The sequence below is a fragment of the Anarhichas minor genome, unplaced genomic scaffold (assembly GCF_050575085.1).
Source record: "Anarhichas minor isolate MPS153535 unplaced genomic scaffold, ASM5057508v1 ptg000024l, whole genome shotgun sequence".
NCBI lineage: Eukaryota > Metazoa > Chordata > Actinopteri > Perciformes > Anarhichadidae > Anarhichas > Anarhichas minor.
Genome location: NW_027466470.1, coordinates 3,054,050 through 3,078,521, shown reverse-complemented (window position 1 = coordinate 3,078,521; position 24,472 = coordinate 3,054,050). Strand labels below are relative to the sequence as shown.

The 24,472-nt window shown below is 41.7% G+C and overlaps 1 protein-coding gene across 1 annotated transcript in view; it reads right to left on the bottom strand.

Moving 5' to 3' along the window:
- LOC142956629 (neuropilin-1a-like) overlaps positions 1-24,472 on the bottom strand; it is a 68,162-nt gene that overhangs the window by 18,718 nt on the left and 24,972 nt on the right. Inside the window, exons 4-8 of the mRNA XM_076098294.1 lie at positions 19,896-20,123; positions 15,451-15,621; positions 10,700-10,866; positions 2,197-2,352; positions 1,458-1,602 (exon numbers count right to left, since the gene is read on the bottom strand). Coding sequence (XP_075954409.1) covers positions 1,458-1,602; positions 2,197-2,352; positions 10,700-10,866; positions 15,451-15,621; positions 19,896-20,123 — 867 coding nt within the window. The remainder of the gene's footprint in view (positions 1-1,457; positions 1,603-2,196; positions 2,353-10,699; positions 10,867-15,450; positions 15,622-19,895; positions 20,124-24,472) is intronic.

Below are 24,472 nucleotides of genomic sequence, written 5' to 3'. Positions count from 1 at the left end.
ATCAGCGGATTAACAACAGCTCCCGAGGACGTAAATTCCTCCGCAATGTGATATTACAGCCCCACAGTACTGTCTGTGTGTGTTCCCGTTTGTCTGTGCTTATGATTATCTAATATCCTCCCAGGGATAAAAAAGAATGGGTTAAATGGGCAAAAGGGAGCTTTTCTTTCCTGTATTTTATACCTTCTTTAAATTGCATGATTGGGATTAGGAGTTTAGTGTAGAATTAAATACAGAAATTGGATTAAATTTAAGTCAAAATGATGATAAAGCTTAAGGTTACGGGTTTTGGAGTGAATGACAGTTCAGTCTCATGTTGCGTACTTAAACACCACACACACACACTTACACACACACACACACACACTTACACACACACACACACACATTTTCCCAACTGTGTCATTATATCTCCTGAATCACCTGTCTAGCACTTTACAGCCTGTTCTCCTGTGAGTTAGAGTCTAATATCTACGTTATGATCGCTCTCCTACTGAGAGCTGCTTGTAGCACATCAAGGACTGAGGTTTATATAATGTTAGGGGGATGAGTAATGAGGCGGCATGATGTTCCTTCGCTCCTCAGTAATGAATAACGGTGTCCTTCTGTGGGAGTCTGCGCTCGCCTTGGAAGCGGTGATTATTTTAAATCAACAGAGAGCAGCAGGAGGTTCTCATCCTGCAGCCAAAAAGATGTTGGTTTGATTCACGATGTGTAAAAGTGAGAAAAAGCTATTAACGGGAGAGCGTGCGCTCCGAAAAGAACAGATAAAACTTGTCAAGAAGTCTTCCTAACTGTCAATCATTTTGTTTTTTACATGAGGTGTGAACATTACTTCATCTTTTCCCTTCGTAAAGATACATTTAGTGTTCGTAAAAGACCCATGTAATGTCTGTAAGACTGTTTCTCCTTGTAACATTGTATAAAATGTTTGAGACAGTGGATTTTACATTTGATAAAGGTTGGCGGACAAACAAAAAGTTAATTGATTGTTAAGAAAGTTAAAATTCAGGACAAAGAAAAAGAAAGAAATTGTACTTTGCACTTCATGTATTGTTTAAATTTGAAAGTTACATTAAATAATATACATTTAGTCTTGGATATTATAAATGAATAAACCAAAAAGATAATTTTCAAATACTGAGTATATATATCATTTGTGTAACAATGAGTCATGTACATGTTTTGTAATAACTTAGAAAATAGAAGTGAAAGAGGGAAATCAAATGAGTGTGTGTGTGTGTGTTGGATTAGATAAGATTTAGATTACATTAAACTTCAAGGATCCATGTGGGGACAGGGGAAAGGTAATTAAGAAAGGAAGTGCATGAAATATTCCAGTACTGACAGAAGTTATTTAAAAACATGAATCAATGCATCGAGAGTTCAAGCGTATACCTCGTATCATGTACTAGTACGTGTGAGTTTGTGTACTGGAGGAATTTTGCTATCGCTACCTGACGTTCTGCAGCCGTAGATCTCAAAGCGCATGCAGATGCCTTGCTCCCAGGACATGGGGCGGACGCGGATGTATCGAGCCAGAGTCTGTTTGGGGAGAATACAACGAGCCTCGTCTGTCGGGTTGAGGTTCCCCTGGAAGATCTGAGGACAAGAGAAAAAGTACTGCGAATTAATGCTTCTGTTACTTTGTTACTTCTTCTACTGATGTTATCGCTGATGCTGCTGTTACTGCAACTGAAACTGGCACTTGAACCTTCATTTGAAATAACTTAGAAGCTGTTGTGCTCTAAGAGAACAAAAGCAGTACATGTATTGAAACTGGCTGTTCAACATGAGGCATCAGAGCCAAATTTAGCACCCTGGAAAACTCTTCATGCTCAATTTAACAGCACTCGACATGATTTGTTTGACGCTAGCATATGTACTTGTACCACGTCAATATGTGCCTTCATGAGAAACTCTGGAAGCTATCCATTTATCTGTGCACCGATGTCACTCAGACCACTTTGAGACCAGCGTTCTTCCGAAAGAAATGCATTCTGATGTTGATGAGACTTTCAGCGAACTCGTTTTAGTCGAGGCTTAAATTAGGGATGCTGCCAAATGCTGTCAGCCTTGGAAAACATTGATTCAGCTATCCTCATGTCCCCTTTGATTAGAATGCAGAGTCCTTCATTACTCATCAATATTAGATACACGAGGGTTGTTACAGCAGGAAAAACGACTCGTCGTTACCTTCTGCTTTGAGCCCTCCTTCACGGTGACCCAGTCCTCTCCGTTGGAGCTCAGGTCCACTTTGTACGAGCGAACATAGTAGTGCTTCTTGGTCTCCTTTGAGATCGCTCCCTGCGTCCCGATGGCTGTGACGAATCGGAGGAATCCCAAGTCCACCTGGAAACACAGAAAGTACAAGACACAGGTCAAAGGACAGATTCAGACAGGATTAAAGGCAATGGTCCCCAGGATGTACGTCCATACTTCTGAAACATTCTCTAACATATTTAGTCAGCTGTAACACCTGAACACAACATGTAACAAATGAGAGTGCATAAAAAAACAATGGATAAACAGTTAAAGTATATAGCTAAAAGTAATGTATATATGGTTGAAGTATATAGCTCGTGAAAAATGGAAATCTAGTTGGAGACAGTAAATGACAGTAAAACGCTGCTTACAACAAGAACTGTGAAAAATCACTTAAGAAAGGAAATGAGAGCCTGAAGATGCAAAAGTTTTCAAAGCCTGATTTAACCGCAGTCTAATCAAGCATAATTGTATTTGTTCTAGATTGCAACTGCATCAAATAACACATTCTGGAGTTTTTCTTTGACATTACAAACTAAATATAATATGAACGTTTTAATGTACCAACCAAGAGCCACAGCATCAGATACAACACCGCCTTGCACCTTGTTTGACATGACGCATATGGGAAACAAGAGGCTCAGACTTTGTTAATTATGCCGTGATCCCTCCATAAGCAGACAGTGAAAAATCAGAGCAGGACGCTGGAGACATAGGTAGCACCATTTAAGACGACAGCCTCTCTACCACAAAACGAAGACCTTTACAGGAACATCATGCAGTCAGTGTTCTCCACTACACTGGATTTAGTGTTAGTGTGATGAGTACTCTCCCTAATCATTGCCTTTTAAAATACCCACTTGAGGTGAAATGCAGACAGCTGAAACACCTTTCAAAGTCCTCTCTCGGGCGTTATATTTCTCCATTATGGCTTCGATGTGAACAGCGGAATTGTTTTCTCATTTAAAACTTACAGTAGAAAAGACAGGAAATTGTATGAAACGTGAACACTTCTCATAAATATTTCTTAGGTGATTGTCTTTGTGCTACTTATTGACATCTTATTATCAACAAGACAATCTCTTTTCACCAGAAATAGATGGAGCGTGACATGTGATTTAGGTCATGTGTTTAATTAGAGCCTGTTGAGTCAATGATACGCTGAGGTTTGAGCCTCGGGCTGGCGATCCACAAGAATGTCCAGAAGAGTCTGTGTTTGTGAGTGTGTGGGAACCAGCTCAGGATCAATTTTACGGTTGTCCACCCGCATCACTAATGACTAGTGTGTGACCTGTGGTGTGTGTGTGTGTGTGTGTAACTCTCTAGGTTTCAGACCAATATTTTGAGAGAGTAAATAAGGACGAAATATATAACTAGACTGAAAAACCCAACAAACGTAGTTTTAGTTTAGGTTTTACATTCAATTTGAGTAAACAAGTACGTTTTAGCAAGAATTTAAATAGTAGAAGTATCATTTTAATCTTGGTCCAGCATAGCTTAGCCTAGCTTAGCGCAAAGACTGCAAGCAGGGGGAAACTGCTAGCTGAGCTCTGTCAAAAGTTAGCTTAGCTCTGTCAAACGATACTGCTAGCTTATGTACCTAATGTTCTAGCTAGCGTAACAAGCTAGCAGGCTAATGTGGACACAGAAAACAGCAACAAGTGGTATTTACATTTTGTGCTGATGGTTCAGCTCATAATATGGTCAAAATACAAAAGTTAGGCAAAAAGAAACACACAAAGGAACCAGAACAAACTAATGTTAAACTCGGTTGCTAGTTATTAGCTTGTCCTGTATTCATTCTGTTTACAAATCAGTGAAGCCTACAGACATAAAGTACATATGGAGATTATCCAACGCATAGTTTTATTAATGCAGGTTTAAGGATTATCATCTTAAATACTATATTCTATATTCTATATTCAAACAGTAAATATCTCATTTTAGAATGAAGCACAGCTGGTAACTTCACTCAACCTCCAACTGACATTTGGGTTTTCTTGTGTTTAAGTCCTAGAAACTGTACAGGTGATGACGGTTTTCTGCTAAAACAAGGCGATTAACTGTTAAAGCTTGAAATAGCTAAACAACATCTCTCTTGTGGCTGAGGGGAACTTCCTAATTTTGAACGTAACTGACTAAACGCTGTGTCTGTGATTGAGTTAAAACAACTCACCAGACATCCTAAAAATTCAAACTTATAAAATGTGTGTTTGAATTTTCTTTTTGGTTTTAAGAATCTGACAAAGGAGTAAAAAAGTGTAACTTTTTTAATTGAATAAACTTATGCATAAGCATATATTTCACCAGCAGTTCAAAGCCATTCTTAAGATAAGTAACTCCAAGTGAAACTACAGTGACATTATCTCATCTCGTGGATATACTTCCCCCAGTTTCCTCATGAAATTATGATCTTAGGGCTAAATAACAGATAAAATAAAAAAAAGGCTTGTTCAGATGGCCGAGTTATTTTTATCTCACTGCAGCAAAGAACCGTCCAGAAACAAGACTGTTAAAGATAATAAAAGAAAAGATTAATAAAAAGATAGTTATCATCAAAGAGAGCAGTAGTGATAACAGGAAGCCGTACAGTGCTCGTTTTAAATCACATATATTCTGTCCACAAACGCTTAAATATCTCAAATTAAGTATCCTCTGCCAGGACTTTATGTAGCTCCATGTACAGTTATCACATTAACTTCTTCCAAACTGCATTAAGTTTAATCCGCTTTTTTGTGTAATAATTAAGGTGACACTCCATTTGACTTCATTCCAATGCAACCAAAAAAAATGGCCTGTTTGTTGAGTTTGGAAATGATCAGTTGCATACCAAAAATACACTGCGCTCCAGTATGTGGGATGCCTGTAATATATGGCGTGTAATTATATATTACCATAAAGACGCTACCGCTGTGACGCTGTACATGGTAAGGGACCAGAGGCCATTATTTAACTTCTCCCACTGTTGCTTTATTTTCATGAGAAGAAGAAGAAAATAGCGTCCCGTGGGTTTGTGTGGGCTCCGCGACTGACTGACAGGGAGACCCCTGGGAAACCGTGTTTCGTGGGATCGCTCGCCTGACGTTCCCAGCTGCCTCCTAATTTAAATTCCCACGAGATTGCGTCCCCCGAACGCAACACGCACTGTATGTAACAAATACACAGCGTATAGTAAGTTTTTGTTGTGAGATGAGATAAACAAGCTACTAGATTTGTGTTTGTTCAGAGAAGCATCAACAGATACAAAGTTCAGTAAAGTGGCTTCTAGTCATTTTGGCTTGTGACCTCTTAAAACGATGCTATGAATCACAAGTCATGTCCTTGATGTGGACACGAGTTTTGAGCAGTTTAACCGAAGAGTTTCTATCTTAGTTTGATTCATTTTAAAGGCTTTTTAGAGAAAACATTATTTTGAGAGCTGATGATGTTTCCCCAGTTTAAACAGGAAAAGACTCTCACAGTAATCCACTGGCCAGCCGTTACCGCTGTACATGTTTTCTGAAGCGGTCGGTCAAAGCTCCGTTCTCCGTTCATTCTCTATCAAATGAAGCTAATTGCTCTTCCATCTTCTAATTACTCAACACTTGGCAGTGCCTACACTAATGCCACAGCAAACAGTCACATTTAGAGCTTTTTTTTAATGAAGAGAACAAACTGCAGGAAGGGGGACATAATTCAGTCAAGTGTTGTGAAATGAGATTGAAAATAAAATAAATAAAAAACGTTGCTACTTCCTGCCAAAACAGGACTCTGCCTTCGCAGTGATAGTAAAAGAAAGAGCCCCAATTAATCAATTCTCATCTGAGGTTTCAGTGGTTACTTAAGGAAGTCCTGCGCTCTGGGGATGCAAGTTTTCACCACATGCACACATTTTTCTTTAACATTTTAAAATGCTCCGGTCTGCTTTGGTGCTCACTAAAGAAACAACCTTACAGGATTTATATTAGCCTGAGACTTGTTTGCCGTTTTATTTCATTCATTCGACATGTCATTGTGTTCATGTTAGCAGGTTTCTTGTTGGGAAGAAGGTTTTATTTCTTTTATTTTGCCATTACCAATCAGTACAGAGCGACGTCATCGCCATTTTTAGTTGACACCTAGCTAGGTGCTTGAAACCTGATCAAAAAACATGTCGTGAGGTATTATTTCTGTAACTCGACTTCCAACAACTTGGTCTTTTCCATTTCTATGTTGCTATTTTTCATGGCTGAGTTGAAGTAACTATATTGGAAGATGACATCCAGGTTCTTAATCCTCTGCACTATGAGCACTGTTTGTTATTTCTCCAACTAGCAGAAACAGCCATCAGTAAGCACAATGGCAGACTGAATCAGGGTTCATGTATCTTTTGAATGACTTTTACATCTTAACTATTAAAGTTCATTGCTGAGATTCAAAATTACACCTTTCTATTAATCAGAAAGTAGGACGTCTTCTTCTGATTTCAGAAATACTTCCTTTTTGCAGCATTGAGGCTTTCATCCCCCTGCAACAAACTAATTAGACAACCCTGTCTCCTAAAAAATACATGAAAACACAGCTAATTAGAGAGCTGCTAAAAGTTGCAGGGAAATCACATAGCATTGTTTTTGTTTGGAACTTTGACATAGTTGTGTCTGCTGAGTGACTTTGAGAAGCACTGGGCCCATAAAGCCTCATTAGAAACTTTCTAAATGACTCCTTGGCATTGATGAAAAAGAAGTAATTTCGTTCTCATTTCTGAAATACTTTCTCTTAGTGGCCTCGAGGTTTCTATCCAGAATGAACATCAGACTAATTAGATCTACTTGGTTCTGGGGCTTTATGTTCTTTGATGAATGACATAACTCTCATTTCATCACTCTTTTTTGTCTCTACTCGCTCGTTGCGTAATAAATTGAATGTATGACTCGCACAACGCAAAGACACTTGACTTCTTTCACCACTGCCACCAAAGTGCTAAAACAAAACCTCAGACAAGGCCTACGTCTCCATGTTAGTCTGATTTGTGTTATTGACATTTCCTGGGTTTGGAAGTTATCTGAGGCATTCCTCCAGAGGTTTACTAGGGGATAACGAGACCCTTTAACGCTCTCTGGGGGATCTTTTGTCTTTCAGTTTCCCCCCTCTTGCTCCGGCTACGACAACAAACCCCGCTCACACGAGGCCCAAATGTGTTCTCCAGATGCACGTAGCTGAGCTCTTCCTGTGGCGTCAGACAGATCCTGAAGACAAACGGCAGGGCGTCTATAAATACCTGAAGGCAGGAGGGGAAGGAAGCCTTTCCTGGGCTTACATCATGATATCCAATAAAGTCAATTCACTTGTAAAGATGCACCTATCTGGCCATTTTGGAGCCACATTCGTTCAAACAAGGCTTGAATGCAACTTTGTCATTTTTGTATCTGATCAGATTTGTGGAGCATTTTTAAAAGTAAACGTACACAAGTCATTGTACTTGTGTATGTTTAAGATGGAGTCCTTTTTATAGTTAGTGAAGGTACTGGTTATGAAACAGTTTCCATTTGTGATGCCTCTATATGACCTACATAAGCAAACGAAACCATCAGCGAGAAGTTTAGCTATTTCTATATATTATTCTTAGTGCTTAATTGTCATCAGGTCCGATTCCCCGCGACAATAGCCGAAACTGTTTTCTGATTGCAGGCTCTCCCGAAAAAATCCTTCAGCTCAAACTCCAGCTGTGCCTCCAGCCCTGCCTCATACGACCTGGACTACGGCGCTCCGGCCAGGAACAAAGCTTCGTCCTCGCCGCTCTGCCGGTCCAGAACCAGGATTGAGCGAGCAAAGACTGTCAGACTCTGCTGCAGTAAAAATTAGAGGTTTTCTAAAGGGACTCTGGCGCTCGGAAACAATACCGCTTTTGTCCACAGGGGCCGCCAACATCAACACAAAATTAAAATTAAATTCTAAGACTAAGACTAAGTGGGTAAAGGCAAAAAGGCTAGTATAGTCTATTACTTACATTATTGTAATTCAGGCTTCCAAACAAGGAAAAGAATAAACTTCTGCCATATTACGATATCCAAAATCTAAAATCGAAGAGGATACCAGCCCTACTTTAGCGTTACAGTTAATTCCTCTGTCAACCTTTAAAATGTGGTTTACAGCTATGGAGGCTTTCCATATTACTGCAGACATTCCAGCGTGCATGAAACGAGTCACTACAGTGCGTAATATGATTGCAGATATATATAACAAAAGCTAGATAATGATCTCACTGTCTGCTGCCACCGGGAAACATTATGAATAGTAACCTGAAAATAGTATCAATAAAATATAAATGCCGTTGAATGAATAATAGAGGTGTTTGCAGGGGAGGAGGCGGGCATGCAAGAATTAACAACGTCATAATTTTCTTCTCAAGCAAGATGAATGGAAAGCCGTAAGGCAAACCCTGCTGTGTGGAGTTGGCCCCGCACCACACTTAATCAAATCAAATGGAAAATTCTCTTCACAAAAACCACCAGTCATAACTCAAACGCCTCACCGAGTCGGGAGGGTGGGGGGGAGCAACAGCACCGGTTCTGAGGCTATAAATCACTGTGGCAGGGGGACGGTCTGCTGTTTCTCCAGGAGGGACTGCCGACAAAGCTTTACTTGAACAACAGAAGAACACACACACACACACACATATATAGAAATCTGTCCACACACACACACACACACACGCAAACTGGACCCGGTATGGCTTCTAGCCGGGGCGTGACGAGAGGGAGCGTGTGACTGGGTGGGCGATTGTGGCTAAGTGGATAGCAGGGCCGTCTTTCAATCAGAGGGTCGGAGGTTCGAACCCCGGCTCCGCTAGTCGCATGTCGATGTGTCCTTGAGCAAGACACTTAACCCCAAAATTGCTCCCGTAGCTGTGCCTACAGTGTAGAAATATTATAGATTCTGAATTGTAAGTTGCTTTGGATAAAAGCGTCTGCTAAATGACTGTAATGTAATGACTGACGAGTTGCCGGTGCAAATCTCATGACTGCCGATCTGAATGAGGAGTGTCGTCCCCTGCTTCAGTATCTACAGTGTAAGTGAGTCCGAGTGAGGAAACACTGAGAGCTGGTCGGAGGCCAGCGGCAGGGAGGCCCAGTGTTGCTGAGGAGGCAAATCCAAGCTCAGCAAACTCTACAAGGTGTTTCACCTCTGCAGAAATGGGGATGTGTGTGGTCACTTTACTTTACTTCAAAAGTATCCAAAGACCTGGTTTGTTTTCATTCCAGGCCTCAGAACGGGAAAATTAGTAAAATTAGATTTGCATACAGAAGGAGTGTTTGTTCCAACATTGGTACAGTAAGGACTCAAAGGTGGACTAGAACATGTCAATGGTTAATTTAGTAAGCAATGTTTGATTGGTCTAAGCTGCCAGTAAAGGTATTTAAAAAGCCCGTCTAGTGCATGAAAAAGGGATCAAACCAAAATGAAATTGTGTTGATTTACAATACAAATTATTGGCAGGGATATTTCAGCTTTCTGTAAGTTGGTGTCAAAATGAACCCGATGTAAATAAGCTACATATTTTAAGCGTATTGGATTCAGGCTCTGTCCACCTATAAACCCATCAACCTCTAAGCTTCATATCATGACATCCCGGAGGGCTCGGCTGCGGCCCGGTAGCTAAAAGAAGTCCCCAGACAGACAATAGAGAGCCACTATACTAATAGTCCAGCGCCGATGCCGTCTTCCTGCCTACTTCCTGTCATAACCTCCACAGGAAAGAAGTGAGGGTCTGTTCTTACTACGAGGGCCATTGTGAGTCTTCCTCTATGAGTTCCTGCCCTGGACAATGGGACAGTCCGGAACTCCAGCCGCACCTTACAGGTTCCATCTGTCTCACCTAGGGTTGGTTGTATTCGGTCTAAACCATATTAGGAAGAGTACATGCTTGTTGTTTACAAAGGTCAATAATAAGTCAGAGAGCCAGGACTCTAAATTAAAGAGGAATCCAAACAAATCAGATTCTGGTTCCTGTAGATGTTTTATCGCTGAACGTGATGGACTGCACTCTTCTGCATGTTTGTTCATGAATGCAGGAAACATTTTTTTAAAGAAATGAAACACTGGTCTGCTCTGTTTCCACATTCAGTGACTTCAGGCTGCTATACGTCAGATTTCACAACGAAGACAGGAGAAGTCGACTGTGCTGGAGAGGCCGATTAGAATAAATAATGCATGTCGTCTTGTTTTTTTTCCACCAGTCCGTGTCCCTCTAACGTGCAGAGAAAGTGGTACAAATGAGTGAACAATATTCAGACCAGATGTGAGCAAGATCTCAGCGGTACAGTGGAGTTCAAACCGAGGAACGCCGTTTCTCCATGAATGAGCAAACGCAAACATTTTGAGATCAGACTCTAAAATGAGGACCAGTGTGACACAATTTCAGTCACAAGAATTCCAAGAGTCCTCCACAAAGAAAAAACAAACAAACATGACTGACCTGTACCCACTCCCGGACGGTGTCGTCTGAGGGCGTCCAGCCGTTCTCCTGGTAGTTCAGACGCGAGCGTTCGGGGGACCAGTTGGAGTTGTACTGGGACGAGGCGCTGATCTGCTCTGAGGAAATTTCCCCCGACTCCATTCCCAACGGCTCCATGCAAGCGAAGTCTGCCAAAGACAAGACAAACTCCATTAACAAGAGTTCTAAATGTTCTTTTTTTATCACTTTTTACAAACCAATAGCTTCTGACGTGGAACGATGGGTTAAAAGAAAGGTTTTTTTTGGTGGTTTCGTCATTTTATTTTGCTAATTGAATGGTTTTGCTTCGCCGGCAGAGAAGCAGCTAAGAGAAGTGTTTCTGTCGCGTTTGAATGAAGTTTGAGGGAGAGAAACTTAAATTCAGAAGGTGTACAGTTGTATTTTTATGTTTGATAAGGAGAATAGGTGGGAAAGGGGCTTTACACTGCGTGCAGATATTTGCAGCTGAAAACTGATAATTTGTCACCAAATTACGTTTTAATCTTAAAAACATGTTTTGTTGCAGGAAAGGCCACGATGGGCTGATAATATAACAACAGTATATGGATGTAAACAGCTGAAGTCAGCACTTTAACCTCATGGTTATTGTTTCAAATCCAATGTGCCGGAGTAAAGAGTCAATATAACAAATAAATCGCTAATAACCCCATCAAGAATAACTTTACAGCTAAACTCACAGCTTTTCTCAAACCACTATTCTGTCCTGATAATGCAGATTATCATTATATTCATAATAATGTAATGTATTATTCGTTCTCTCATTAAAACCATGAATTATTTAATCCACAACATTTTAAAAAGTAGTTAAAAAACCATCACAGCTGCTGTTCAGCCTGTTTTTTTCACCAACACTAAATAAATCAATTTAAAATGATGTAAAACAGAACAAAAGCAGCAAATCTTCACATGAGAATGTTTTATTTCTACTTTGAAGGATTATCCGATTATCCAAATTGTTGTGAATTAATTTCCTGCGGATCGCCGAATCATTTCAGCTTGGACATAATGTTTTTCCTCTGTATGTATATGCTCTCATACAATACACAGAAACCCACACAGGCGCATTCTGCAGATGATGTAATGTGTGGATTTCAGCTCTAATTTAGAGGATTTTCATTTCATCACTCTCAAACTAAAGGACGACGCACTCCTCCGCAGACCGAGACAATCCTTTAGGCTGACGAAACTGTTTCATAAACAGCATTTGGACAAACTTAAACTACATGTCAGTGTCTCTGTGTCCACTCTGTAAAGGCAGGGGACCACAGGGGCGGTAGAGGGAGGGGGGGATGGACAAAAGGAAACGTGAGTATTTATGTGTGTGGGAGGCCTGTCTGCAGACACAAGGTCTACCAGACAGACACAAACACACTTACATCATTCCAAGTTCCACAAATAAACTGAGGGAGAAAGCTTTCTTGCGACATCACCAAAAGACTGCAGAGACACTCATCATCTATATTTGTTATCTTAAGAAATTTCAGGCCTAAATCATCCAATTCAGCGCTTCCTCCCTTCTCTTGCCAGAAAATGTTCTGAAACTGGAGCGAGACAACGAGGACGTGAAACACCGCTGGATTTCAGCCAGCCGATACATCGCTTTAACAAGAAATTCTCTCACTTTTCTGTTTTTCTTCCCGCCTCAGCCTTCGATCCAAAAACTTCTCTTTTGCTCTTTTCTTATTTGTATTCACGAGACATCCCTCAGTGTCTCCATCACAGTGGGCACGAGGGACCAGTCTCTCCACCTCTCCATCACAGAAAGAACGAAAGGACGTAAAATGACACCCCCTCCTCATCGATCGTAAAGCTGATCAAAGGACCGGCTGGAGGCCATTTCTGAAGGTGATGGCCGGGACGGAGCGAGAGACAACCGTTAATTCACTGCAGGACGTCACAGTCTGAATCCTCAGAGGCTGTAAGGTCCTGCTTCAATGGAAGTTCCTTCTGAAATTCTCAAGAGGAGGAATTTTACATTTAATAGGAGATAAAAGGTGGTTTATAGCAGTGGTTAAAAACCTTTTTTGTGATGTTCAAAATGTGTTTAATTACGTTTCCAAGTGGTATTATTGTTTTGGTGCCGCTGTCGCAAAGACAAGCAGATCGGATATAAAAGAACAGCTACAAGTAAACTTGTTCTATGTTTAGATTATGAAAAGGACAATTAATCAGAGACATTTGTTTCTGGCTTCTAGTGTGAGGATTAGCTAGCATAGCAAAATGAACGCTATCGAACACAGTTTGTGCCAGAAAGATACGTAGATGTTTGTTTCTGATGGTCCTGGCTTCCTCATTTTTTTGGCTGCTAGCACGAGCCACGTGGCTACCGTAGGCTTCTGTCCAAACGCAAACAGCGGGAACAATCCCAAACCCTGATCTCAGTGCTGTGATGAAGGCAGAGTAAAACACCACAGTGTGTCCGTTATATGCATTCTGCAGCGGCGGCTGAGCCTTTCATTTTCCAGGGAGATGGAAACCTTGGGGGCAGACAGGATTGCACAGTGCAAGCACATGGTGTCATCCTATAGTCATTAAATTGTGCAGTAAAAATGTACTTCAGAATAATAAGTTAAAGCAAAAAACGTGTCTTTTGCCTCCAGGCCTGTAGGCCTACGACCACTCGGAGTGTTCATATCTGGAAATCTCACCCATTTAACCAGGACTTTTAGACAACTTATCCATTTTTGCCAGCTGAACTATTTCAACTGCTGACTCAATGTGTGGAAATCGAGTCGTCCACAAGTACAATCACTTGGTTGAAAGGACAATGTGGCGAGAAGATTTAATTCAATCTGCTGAGCTCTGTAGGCAAAGTAATTGAGTGTGTGTGTGTTACTTAAGCTAAGACAATTAAAGCTTTGTTTAACACCAGTGATGCTCTCCGTCATCCCAGTTATGACTAGAGGGACAGATTTATCTCTCACACACACACACACACACACACATACAGTACAGACACGTTTGATAAATATAGACTCCATCCATGTAACTTGTCATTAAAGCCCACCATTAACAGCGGATGTCACACACACACACACACACACACACACACACACACACACACACACACACACACACACACACACACACACACACACACACACACACACACACACACGCACACACACGTGATGCATACAGCCCAACATCAACCACATGTTCTATCATACATTTATTGCCGCAACTCATTGAGAATTTTGCTATTTTACACGAGGAACATAAATATAAAGCTTAATTGACGACGAAAGGATAACCATGACTCAAAGTCAGTTGAATGTGTTTGTATTTTCTGTTTAAGTCATTAATTTTCAATTTAGAGCAGTAAAATGTGGAATTTTACGTTAATTTCTCCCCAAAGTGTCCGTGTTATCCCCCACGGGACCTTACGTAACCTCACCTCTCTACTCGCACTCACATTCCTAAACGGGTGACTGCAGGGGTCGAGGTTACAAGAGTGCAGGAACCATACGGGCCCGACATAACTGCACTCTCCACAGGGTCGACTGGTGCAGAAAAGCGTCTCTTTAAAAGAACACGTGGACTCAACGCAACAAAGAACTCCATCTGTAGCCGAGCATGAGAAACTCTTCATCTCGGGATAAAGTCCTGATGTGTGAAATCGGCCTAATTCATTGTTCCACAGAAGAAGTTAAAGTGGGTCAAACTGATGGAAATATAAGCTGCTTTTTATCACATTTTAAATTAAAAGTTACAGCTATGAAATAAGATTAAACTTATTGTGTGGTTAAATTCAGATCCTGAATCAGAACACCAGATGGGCGGGTTTACTCGTGTCAGGATCACGTTATGAAGGTGCAGAAGAAATATTGAGATACGATTGACACGATTGATTCGCCTTCCTTTTTCTATATTTTCTTACATTTATTGGACTGCCATGTGCAGAAACCCGAAACCTCCTGTCAGCCAGAAAACGTGTTTCAACAGAGTCTAGAATAGTTCAGAGCCGTGATCTCCAACCTGAGGTTCAGGACCCCCCAAGGGGTCTAAAGATAAATCTGGGTGGTTGTGAGGTGATACGAGAATCTTTACTACCATTTGACTTGTGAAATACTTCTTTATTTATTTTATTTCCATTTATTTCATTTTTTCACTTTATTTTTTATTTTGTTATTATATATATACATATATTTTGTATTTATTATTTTGTATTTTTTCTTATTCATATGTGTGTATATGTGGGAAGGTATATGTATGGGTATGCTATACGTGTGTGTATATATACTGTATATATGTAGGGGTATAAATATTTAGATAAGTATTCACTTCCTGTTAAATTATTAGTACTTATGATTGCTATTATCTTAATCATGTGCCTTGTATTTCTAGGTCTTATGTTGATTTATTTTTGATGGATTATTGATGGAGGGCCATCCTGTCTATTTCTTCCCCTTAAACAACAAACTCAGGTCACAGCTGTTTACAAGAAAAAGTCACATTTTTTCTTTACTGCATGCTATAAAACTCTGCTTGCTTTCCGTGTAACATGGAGGTCAGAGTTCACATGCAGACCAGCGCCTGTAGCTGAGAGAGGTTCAGCTTCTTGCTAAAGGATCCAGTAAAAGACAAAAGAGACACAGAAACATCCAGCAAATGAACCCTGGTCCTCCCGAATGCCAGATCACATGTCTACCCTCCACATCACCCCCCCACCCCTCACCCCTCAATTGCCCATCACTACTCCAGCTGCTCACCCTCGTCTTCGTGTCCCGGGGGGAGGTTCCTCTCGCGGATGGTGTAGTTGGCGGCGAATCCCTCTCTGGTGATGGCGTTGTCGGTGGTGATGGTCATGGACAGGATGCCGGTGTAGGAGACCACACGGCCCGGGGACGTCTGGCCACAGTACCGGCCAATGTGGGGACCCACTGAAGGGAGGGGGGGAGGGAGAGGAAGGATGGAGAGGGGAGGATTCAAGTGGAAAGGAGGGAGGAAATGAGGGAGGAGAAAAGGAAAATAAGAGAAGAGAAAGGGAGAGGAAGAGGAGAGACCAGAAGGAGAACGTCAGCTTCATCACTCATCAACTGCAGAGTGCTTTTATTATTCACTCTGTCCTTTGCTGCCCTCAAACTAAATTTAGATTGAAAAGCCCCCAAAACGTGGAGTCAGTTTGTTTAATCTGCTTTGTTGTTAGGAGTCCTCAGACAAACACAAAGAGCAGCTGATCTCCTGTCAGCTCCAATCTCCCACCTCTCATGAGTGATGTGACAGGAATAAAGGTGAGATAGCAGAAACACTCATCTCCACCACGTATTGCATTGACACTTATTATCCCAACACTATAAATAAACTGGATATACTGTATAATATCACGTCAGGTGCAGACTTCAATACTTCAAATTCTGCTAATATTAAGTAAGAGAACTCTGAATACCCTCATGGCTAAAGAAAGAAGTCGACCAGACTTCCAAATATTTGCTCCTATAGCTTCTCCCTCTCACATATTTTTCTGTCTTTACATTCGAGTCACAGAGCAAAGCCTCCATTTCTCAGAGAGATAAATCTCCAGCAATCTTTCCCCAAAGGTAGTTTACAACACATCGTCCACTTCTGCAGAATCCTCAAAACAAACACGTATTGCTTTACTGGAAGGGTCCGGGATTTCTCAATCCTTTTCTAGGAAATTTCCTAAAAGGACGACGTAATAAGGTACTAATTATAGAGAAGATATGTACTGAAAGCCTCCATTAAAACCCAAGTGAATGTTCATTTTATAATAGGAAAGTGTATTTTCCATTTGTTGAATGGTACGCTTTCCTGTAGACTGATCTCACGTGAATGCTCAGTGGACATGCTTGCAATGACTCACGTCAGTATTTAGTATATTTTCATTAATTGTAAGTGTACCAAATTAAATTAGCTGTCTCTATTTTCCCTATAAGTGCCAAATAATGCCGTTCTTTTTTCTTCAGAGAGATAATTGGCTCGTAAATTATGGATCTGTAAAACAAAACGCGACCAAAAATAGTCCATCAGCTGCACAATAAAAGACATTTTGACTCATTTCCAAAATTGATACCGTTCAGAGCCGTAAAAAAACGATTGTGACATCTCCTTTCTTAATATGCATGACAAATACTGGAAGATGATATTGATACAGATCAAAATAGACAATTATAAGAGTTTGTTAAATCCTGTCCATTGTGCACGGGACAGATATTCTCTTCTTTGCGTCGTCAACCGACCGTTTTTTTTATTTTTGAGGGCTGCTGTGGATTTATCGCTCAGGGAAAGAGATGCTGAGCTCTGTGACTAAGATGCAACACGAGAGGCACAAACCGGGGCTACCCTGCACCGTAACATCATCATCGTCTCTTATACGCACAGCGCACAGCGACAGACTGCCTCATGTCTTCAGCGCTGCGTCGCTGCCTGCCCACAGTTTGCTGGCCATTTCCTCCGTGTCCTTATCCGTGAGAAACAATGCCAGGCTTTGTGGTGCCTCCTGTTTCATGGAGATACTTTATCTGCAGCCTCTCGAGGACTCAAGAAAGGGAACATTCAGTCCAGAGTGAAGTCATACATGTTGCACAAATTACACTTTTCTAGCAATTTGAGACAAAATATGCACAAAAAAACCCACATTGGAATGTTGAGTTTTGAGTAATCTGGTGGATTATGTTTATCAGTTACAGTTTAAAGCAGCTAGTTGACAATCTGCGACGGATTACATGTTGAAATATTCCAGCTTCATCATAGTGTGAAATGGTCTCGCTGCTGTCAATGCAATCAGCTATAAAACGGAAAAAGTCCTTCAGGCAATATGGCTGCATTTACATTTATGTAGGAAATGGTCATATCTGAAATAAAAGTAGAGGAAGATTTCCAGGATTCGTACGTATGAGTGTAAAGATTTCAGGCTTTTTTAAGAGACAGAAAATTCTTCAGGTTCACTTACTGTGTTTTTACTTTAAAGCTCCGTAAAAACCAAACAAAGGAACCAGTTTCTTGTAAAGAAAACAACAACAAAGAAACAGCTCTCTATTTAGGATATTTATTAGGTTCATCATTTTTCATTGTTAGGATTTTATTTGGCAGACAAATCTGTAAAAATAAACCTAAATCAAATTATTAGATTATTTTTTTGAAGAATATATTATAATAATATTGACATCTAAATGTTTGTTTGTCTGATTGAATCCCCAAAGAAAATAGAATCCTTTTGAAGAACTTACTTACAGCTCTCAAAGCAAAACAACAGCAGCAGTGCATGATGGGAACGCTTGATGTACGTGTTAAACATTGCGAATGCGTTTGATGGGATGAAGAAAACATCCTGGTCTTCACCCTGCTTTGTTATCTGTGCCGACACACATGTTCACCGAGCAAACACAGGAATACGGCGCTTTGTGGCCTCACACACACACACACACACACACACACATTGATTCAAACAGACACCTGAATGCACAAACGCACACACAGATCGTTTGACTGGAGAAGAAGCCCTGGCATGTTATGTATGCTGGCACGGCTTTAAAGTGTGTGTCACTGTCTGTCTACCTGTGCCAGTCTCTGTGTCCCTCGTGTTCCCATGCCAGTCTCCTCCCTGGCAATAATCAGGCGACGCTTTGGGCACAGCAGCGAGTATTGTGGGCATCCCTGGCAGCCCGCTCGGGCCCCGTCCGAGGTATGTAGCTCTCACCATTATCCGCACACTGTACGGCTAATTGGACAACAATGGCAGCCCGAGAAAACGCTGTCCAAACGAGGGGAGGAGTGTGAACAGAGGGAAGAGCAGGACACAGCGCCGTCATTCGTGTGCAGAGAGATGAGAAGTTTTTCCAAAAATGTGGTCGGTGAGGGAACAATGAGCAAGCTGTGAGGAAGTCTCTGTCAGTACATCCACCCTCCATGTGTGCACAGGAGGACAAGTCTCAAGTAAAGGACTGAAATGAACACAACTGAGTAACAACGGAGCCATTAATGAATATTATCCACGGCTGGTTTAAAGCTGCAGGCGGTAACTTCTATAAAAACTACTTTTTGTCATATTTGCTAGAACCTGACGGTAGTGCATGAAACATATAATCTGTCAAAAAAATCTGGTTACGCTTCCTCCTTTTTATTGCGCCTTATGGCATAACCCTAGCCCATGATTTCCCCGAAGAAGAACAACCAATCAGAGCCAAGGAGTCTCTAACGCAGCTCGTTAAGAAGGCCTGAAAGTTCTTAAACTATAGGAGAACATTTACTTCAAAAGTGCAAATGTCTCCTGTTGTTGCTGATGTGTGCACAATACACATTGTGTCCCAAAAATAAAACAAGTGGAAGCACAAACCCCTCCTCCTCCGCTCCCCTACTTCAGCCCACGTCTTCCTCTCGTCTGTGTCTCTTTTTTTTTTCGCCTCCGCTCTCCTCGTTCGCCTCCATCGCTCAATCAGAGCTCGTCCCACCTGCGGGGAAGCCCTCCATCCTTTGTTCTCCTCCCTCCTCCTCCCCTTCACCTCCACACGTCTCTGTCTGTTTTCTGTCAACATCTGCAGGGGGAAGCCGCCCTCGAGCGCCTCTCATCCTTCTGTTTTCTCTCTTGCCGCTCCACAGCTCCGCATATCTACCCTCTGCATCTGCATCCCATTATCCCCGTTCTTACCCTTCACCTGCGGAGAAGCAGTCTCGTTGTTTCTCCTTGCTACAAAAAATGCTACAGAAATAAAGATGAAGCAGGCAAAAATACCCCTGTTGCATTCTTTTATAGCTTGTTTTGACCTGGTTGTATTTAGTTTTATGTCGGCCATTAGAATGTATGTCTCAGGCTTAAAGAAAGTGGCTTGATAGTTCATAAAATGCTCATAAAATTAAAGTTTAGTCGCCAAAAAAAACAGCTTTTTAGTGTTTCTTTTTCAGTGTTGCTGCTCGAGGAAATGTGCTACACAATAACAATCTTAAAGATGAATGTGTAAGAAGGTAAAACAAGTGAAAACATGAACAATTTGAAGTCGTATCATCACTTATTTTGGTGCATGTTGACTCCAGCTTTGTTCTCATCTCCCTTTAAGACTTAACTCGAACTATTTCCTTTAGAAATAAAGCTCGAGGCCACGTTTCAGACCAACATTTGCTCCATTTTCCTCATCCAACTCAAAGCCAGACTCTCTCTCTCTCTCTCTCTCTCTCTCTCTCTCTCTCTCTCTCTCCTCACCTGCGGGGAAGCCGTCCCAGATCTCCAGCCAGTCGTATCGGCAGAGGGCGCCCGGCGGCGGCGTGGTGTCCGGCTCCATGTCGAAGCTGTCGAACTCCACCACGATCTCAGACATCTTTGGGGCGAAGATCATGAAGGTGCAGTCCAGGTTGTTGGGGTACTTCTCAGGGAAGCCCGGCGTCTTGACGACGCCTCTGGGGGCCGTAAAGTTCCGGGAACATTCTGGACCTGCGAGGAGAAAAAGAGATTTTAAAGTGTCAAGACGTGTTTGGACAGAGAGACTAATTCTCGCTCGGACTGAGGTGTTCACACATTAAAGGGGCTCCCAGCATTTATTTTGCAAAATGAGCCGTTTGTGGTCCTGAAAGCTGAGACTGTCTATTCATAGCTGCTCCCTGCAGCACGTCTTTCAGTGTCGACTCTGCCAGAACATCCTTTCAAGAAACCTTTGTGAACGTCTGGATTGATGCCGTTTACTTTATAGTCTGTATTCTATATTTTTCCTACTACAAACATAAGGACATAGACATTTTGGAAATGTACACATAGAACAAAATCAGTTTTTTACCTTTCTGGTACAACTTGTACAGTTGTGACCTCACCAGAATAAAGATTTACTTTGACTAAAACCAGATTTTCTCTTAAACAATGGTGGAAATTCAGGCAAAATTTTTTACCTATGTTGTTTCACTACTTTTGAGAAGGAGCTAATGACAGTATCATGAAATAAGCCATCGACACCTCCCTGGATCTGGTATATCTCAACCAGTTTCAGATGGATTTAGCTCCCGTCACATTTTACTCACTGTGGCCTCGTTTTTCTCTGCAATTAAAAATTAAAGTCAGAATTATAATAATGTAGAATCAAGTGATTTTGATGAAATGTCACTATTCATTTTATGGGCTTAGATTTGGTGATTTTTCCTGATGGAAGCGACCTGTTCAAGGATCGTCCAAAATTTGATAATTTCAGTTTTTTAAACTTTAGTGTAATTTTGCAGATTTGTTTTCCTCAGAAAAACATTCCTTTCAAACTTTGGCATAATGACCCAAAATGTACTCTTATACACCCGGGAAAAGATCAAATGACTAGTTCAAACCTGGTCCCCTCGCCTGTCGGAGCCGTCTGAGTGTGTGTTGTGACGGGGGGGGAGGGGGGGGAGGGGGGGGGGGGGGGGGGGGGGGGGGGGGGGGGGGGAGAGACACTCATTGACAGTCCCGGACACTGAGAGGCTGTTTACAACCAATCATGGTCAACAAACAACAACAACACACACTGATACACGGACAAATACAACCCTGTTAGCTCATTAGACACGTCCAAATGCACACAAGCGCTACCCTACATAACCATTCAACCACGACCTCAGAATTTGTATTCAGAGTGAAGCCAAATATCACTGCTGTTGTACACTTTGTAATATTATCTAGAAGGCCTATATTTTTATTTTTAGCTTTTTAATGAAGCTCTCTTGCTTTGACTTCTTGTAATTATTACACATCTTTTAGGAATGCACAGCCTTTATAATCCACCGTATGTAATCACGAATCTCTGTGTAACCCAGATTTATGAAAACTGCCACATAAATAACGTTTTACTTGCTTATTCACACAAAAGAAAAAAAAAACACAAACATCGCCTCTGCTGTTATGTTGCACCCTCGGACGATGATTCCTCACACTTTCATTCATGCATTTTGCACGTAACACCTTCAGGTGATACAATCGTCAGCTGTGTCGTGTTTACATCTCTCCCTTTTTTATATTCATCTCACCATTGTTGTTGTGTGGTAGCGCGAGCTTGTTGCGCTCCATCATCAACGAGGTAGAGCAAATTCCTTGAATTTTGAGTTCATATATTTCTATATATAATTTCATCGCCTTCTCATTAAAATTAATGTTGCGTTTCTGCTTAAATTCTTCTCTGGGTTTTGGATTTCTCCTGAACAGTTCTCACTTTCTCAGCTCCGTTTACATTCAATCTGTATGTGACATAGAGCAACATTTGTTTATTTATTTCCGTGCATAAATCTGCAACATACAGTGGGAGGACAGTTTGAGGTTGCCTTGCAGCTTGTGATATACTGTGAAAACCGTTAATGCCTTTTAGGAATCATGATGTTACACAGGCACAAAGAGCGTTACGCAAGAGAGACTTTGCAAATGTCTTGTTTCACTTTTTAGCTGCACGAAAACCTCAAAAATTTCTTGAAAGTGTCGCATGCTCCTCTAGATTGTGAGATTTATTTATTGGTATATTTGGTTAGGGACAGTGCACATTAGTAAAACGTTCCTGGCTATTTTTCATCTGTCGTCCCAATGATGAAATAAAGCCTGCACTAAGCAGTGTGTCTCCTGATAAAAGTGCAAACAGAGCGGCGGGTTACGCGGCAGCTGTTGTTGCCATTGTCGTCCTTTTGTACACAAGTTGTTTTCTCCGCAGTCACATCCGCGCTGCTGTCGATACCGGCTCGTGAAAAATCTGTGCGTCGGCTCGCATCAGTCAACTGGCGGTTCACACCTCTCTTGTCGTAAAGTGACATGAGCGATGTTACGAGACGCCGAGTGATCTCTGTGGGTGAAAGACGGCGCGAGGCGTGGACGAGGGTCAAGCATCCCTTGGAGGCACTAGGTGTGTGTGTGTGTGTGTGTGTGTTTGGGGTTCTTATGTTGCCAGGCCAGATGTGACCTGCATGTTATCCGGGTGTGCCTGTAAACATGAATCCTCATACAGACACACACACTCCAGTGGACCCCATGCTGTTGACACAGGTGGTGTCGTTAAAAGGGCGACATGATGAATGATGTGGAAGAGATGAGGCAGGCTTCGATCCTGCTCAGCTGGCACACTTTCTAGTGTGTGTATGTGTGTGTGTGTGAGTGTGTGTGTGTGTGTGTGTGTGTGTGTGGGTCGAATGTGCAGATGGGCTGAGTAAATCTACCGATCCTCGTGGGAAATCTAGGCTGCTGCGTGTCTATCAAGGTCAGAAATAAATTTGATTTCAGGGCAAAAATATCCTTGAAGTTCATATAGGAAAATAAAAAAACTAACAACACATTATTTTTTGCTATAATGCATTAAAGCTGGGGCTGGCTACGGTTAGCAGAATGCTAAACGACAGAGTGCTGCAGGAACGAGTCCTGAAACCCGCAAATAACGTAAGATTTTTACACTTCTGGTTCCCTCGTCTTAAATGTTTTTGGTTCGAAGCCTCAAATAAGGTCTGTGCTTAACACAAGCTTACAAGATTCTATTGTTTTATTCTAAGATATAAAATAAGTAAAGTGAATTTTGAATCTTCGAAGTGACTTTAAAAAGGCGGTTGCAAACAAGTGGCTAAATGAGACTACGAAACGTCATCACGCCGACTACTCTGCCTTCCAGGCCTCGTCGTGTGTACTCGCACTCATGTGACTGTGGTGAAGTTCTTTCATAGCCTAACTTTAGCTTTACTTCTATGTCGTGGTGGCCAATGCAACAGGAACAGCAACTTTTTCTGTTGGCTTTCACTGAAGGGACGTGCGTCTGCATTTGTAGAGCAGCCAATGGGACTCCCTCTGACATGACCTGTGATTGGCTGCTTCGTTCAAATTCAAAGTGTGTGAAGTCATAATAATTTGTGAAAATCTGTCTGTTGCTTGAACTGTCCGACAAAGTACATTTTATCTGTAAAAAAACAAAAAAGCTTCAAACGAAGACATAAAAATCACTTCCTTGGATGGACGAAAAACCATTCTCGCTGTTTAAATGTCTCAAAAAGACAAAGTTACACCCCAAAAACATCAAGCGAGCCAGCCTGTTTGTGTTTGTTCAAAGACGCTGCATATATTGTGTGTTCAAGCACATCTGTATATCACCTCATGTCACTTACGCAAGCGTATTCTTTCCTTTCAACATGGCACATTGCTCTCATCTCTCATTCTGTCCATCCATCTTTTTTTCCTTCTTTCATCTTTTTTTAATCAACGGCCCTTCAAGTCGACTAAACCATGGAGACGTGTGTGTTTCGTTTGAAAACCTGCAATAAAACGAGACAGTTGGTGCAAATGTAGTTCCAGGTTGCTGAAGAAGGGCTCACTTGGCTATCATTTATGAATGATATGCGTTCTGCGGTCAGCGGAGGGTGGAGTTATGGTTATGGTTATGGTTATGAGAGGTGGATGTGCCAGAGCTCTACAAGCCAACGCTCATTAATCCAGAGATTTACCCACAATTGCCGCAGAGCGCTATCTTTAAGGCCAGGCGGAGCTTGTCATCTGAGCGAGGGTTACGGCCTCTTGTGGTGCTGTTTTGGTTGTTGTTTTTTTTCAACGTAATGACAGACGTGGAGGAGAGAGACGGACAGAAGGGAGGAGAGGTAAAGAGCGAGGGAGGAATGATGCCACAGACAGATAGAGAGAGAGAGAGAGAGAGAGAGAGAGACAAATAGGGAGATCTCAATAGAGTGGAAGGCCTGTTTGTAACAAGAGCAGCAGCTCCATTTAGCAGCGACTTTCATCATGCTGCTCTGGCTGTAATGGATTTGAAATGTGGTGAGAAAAGAGGCAGTAACATGGCAGGGGGATTACCTGAGTGA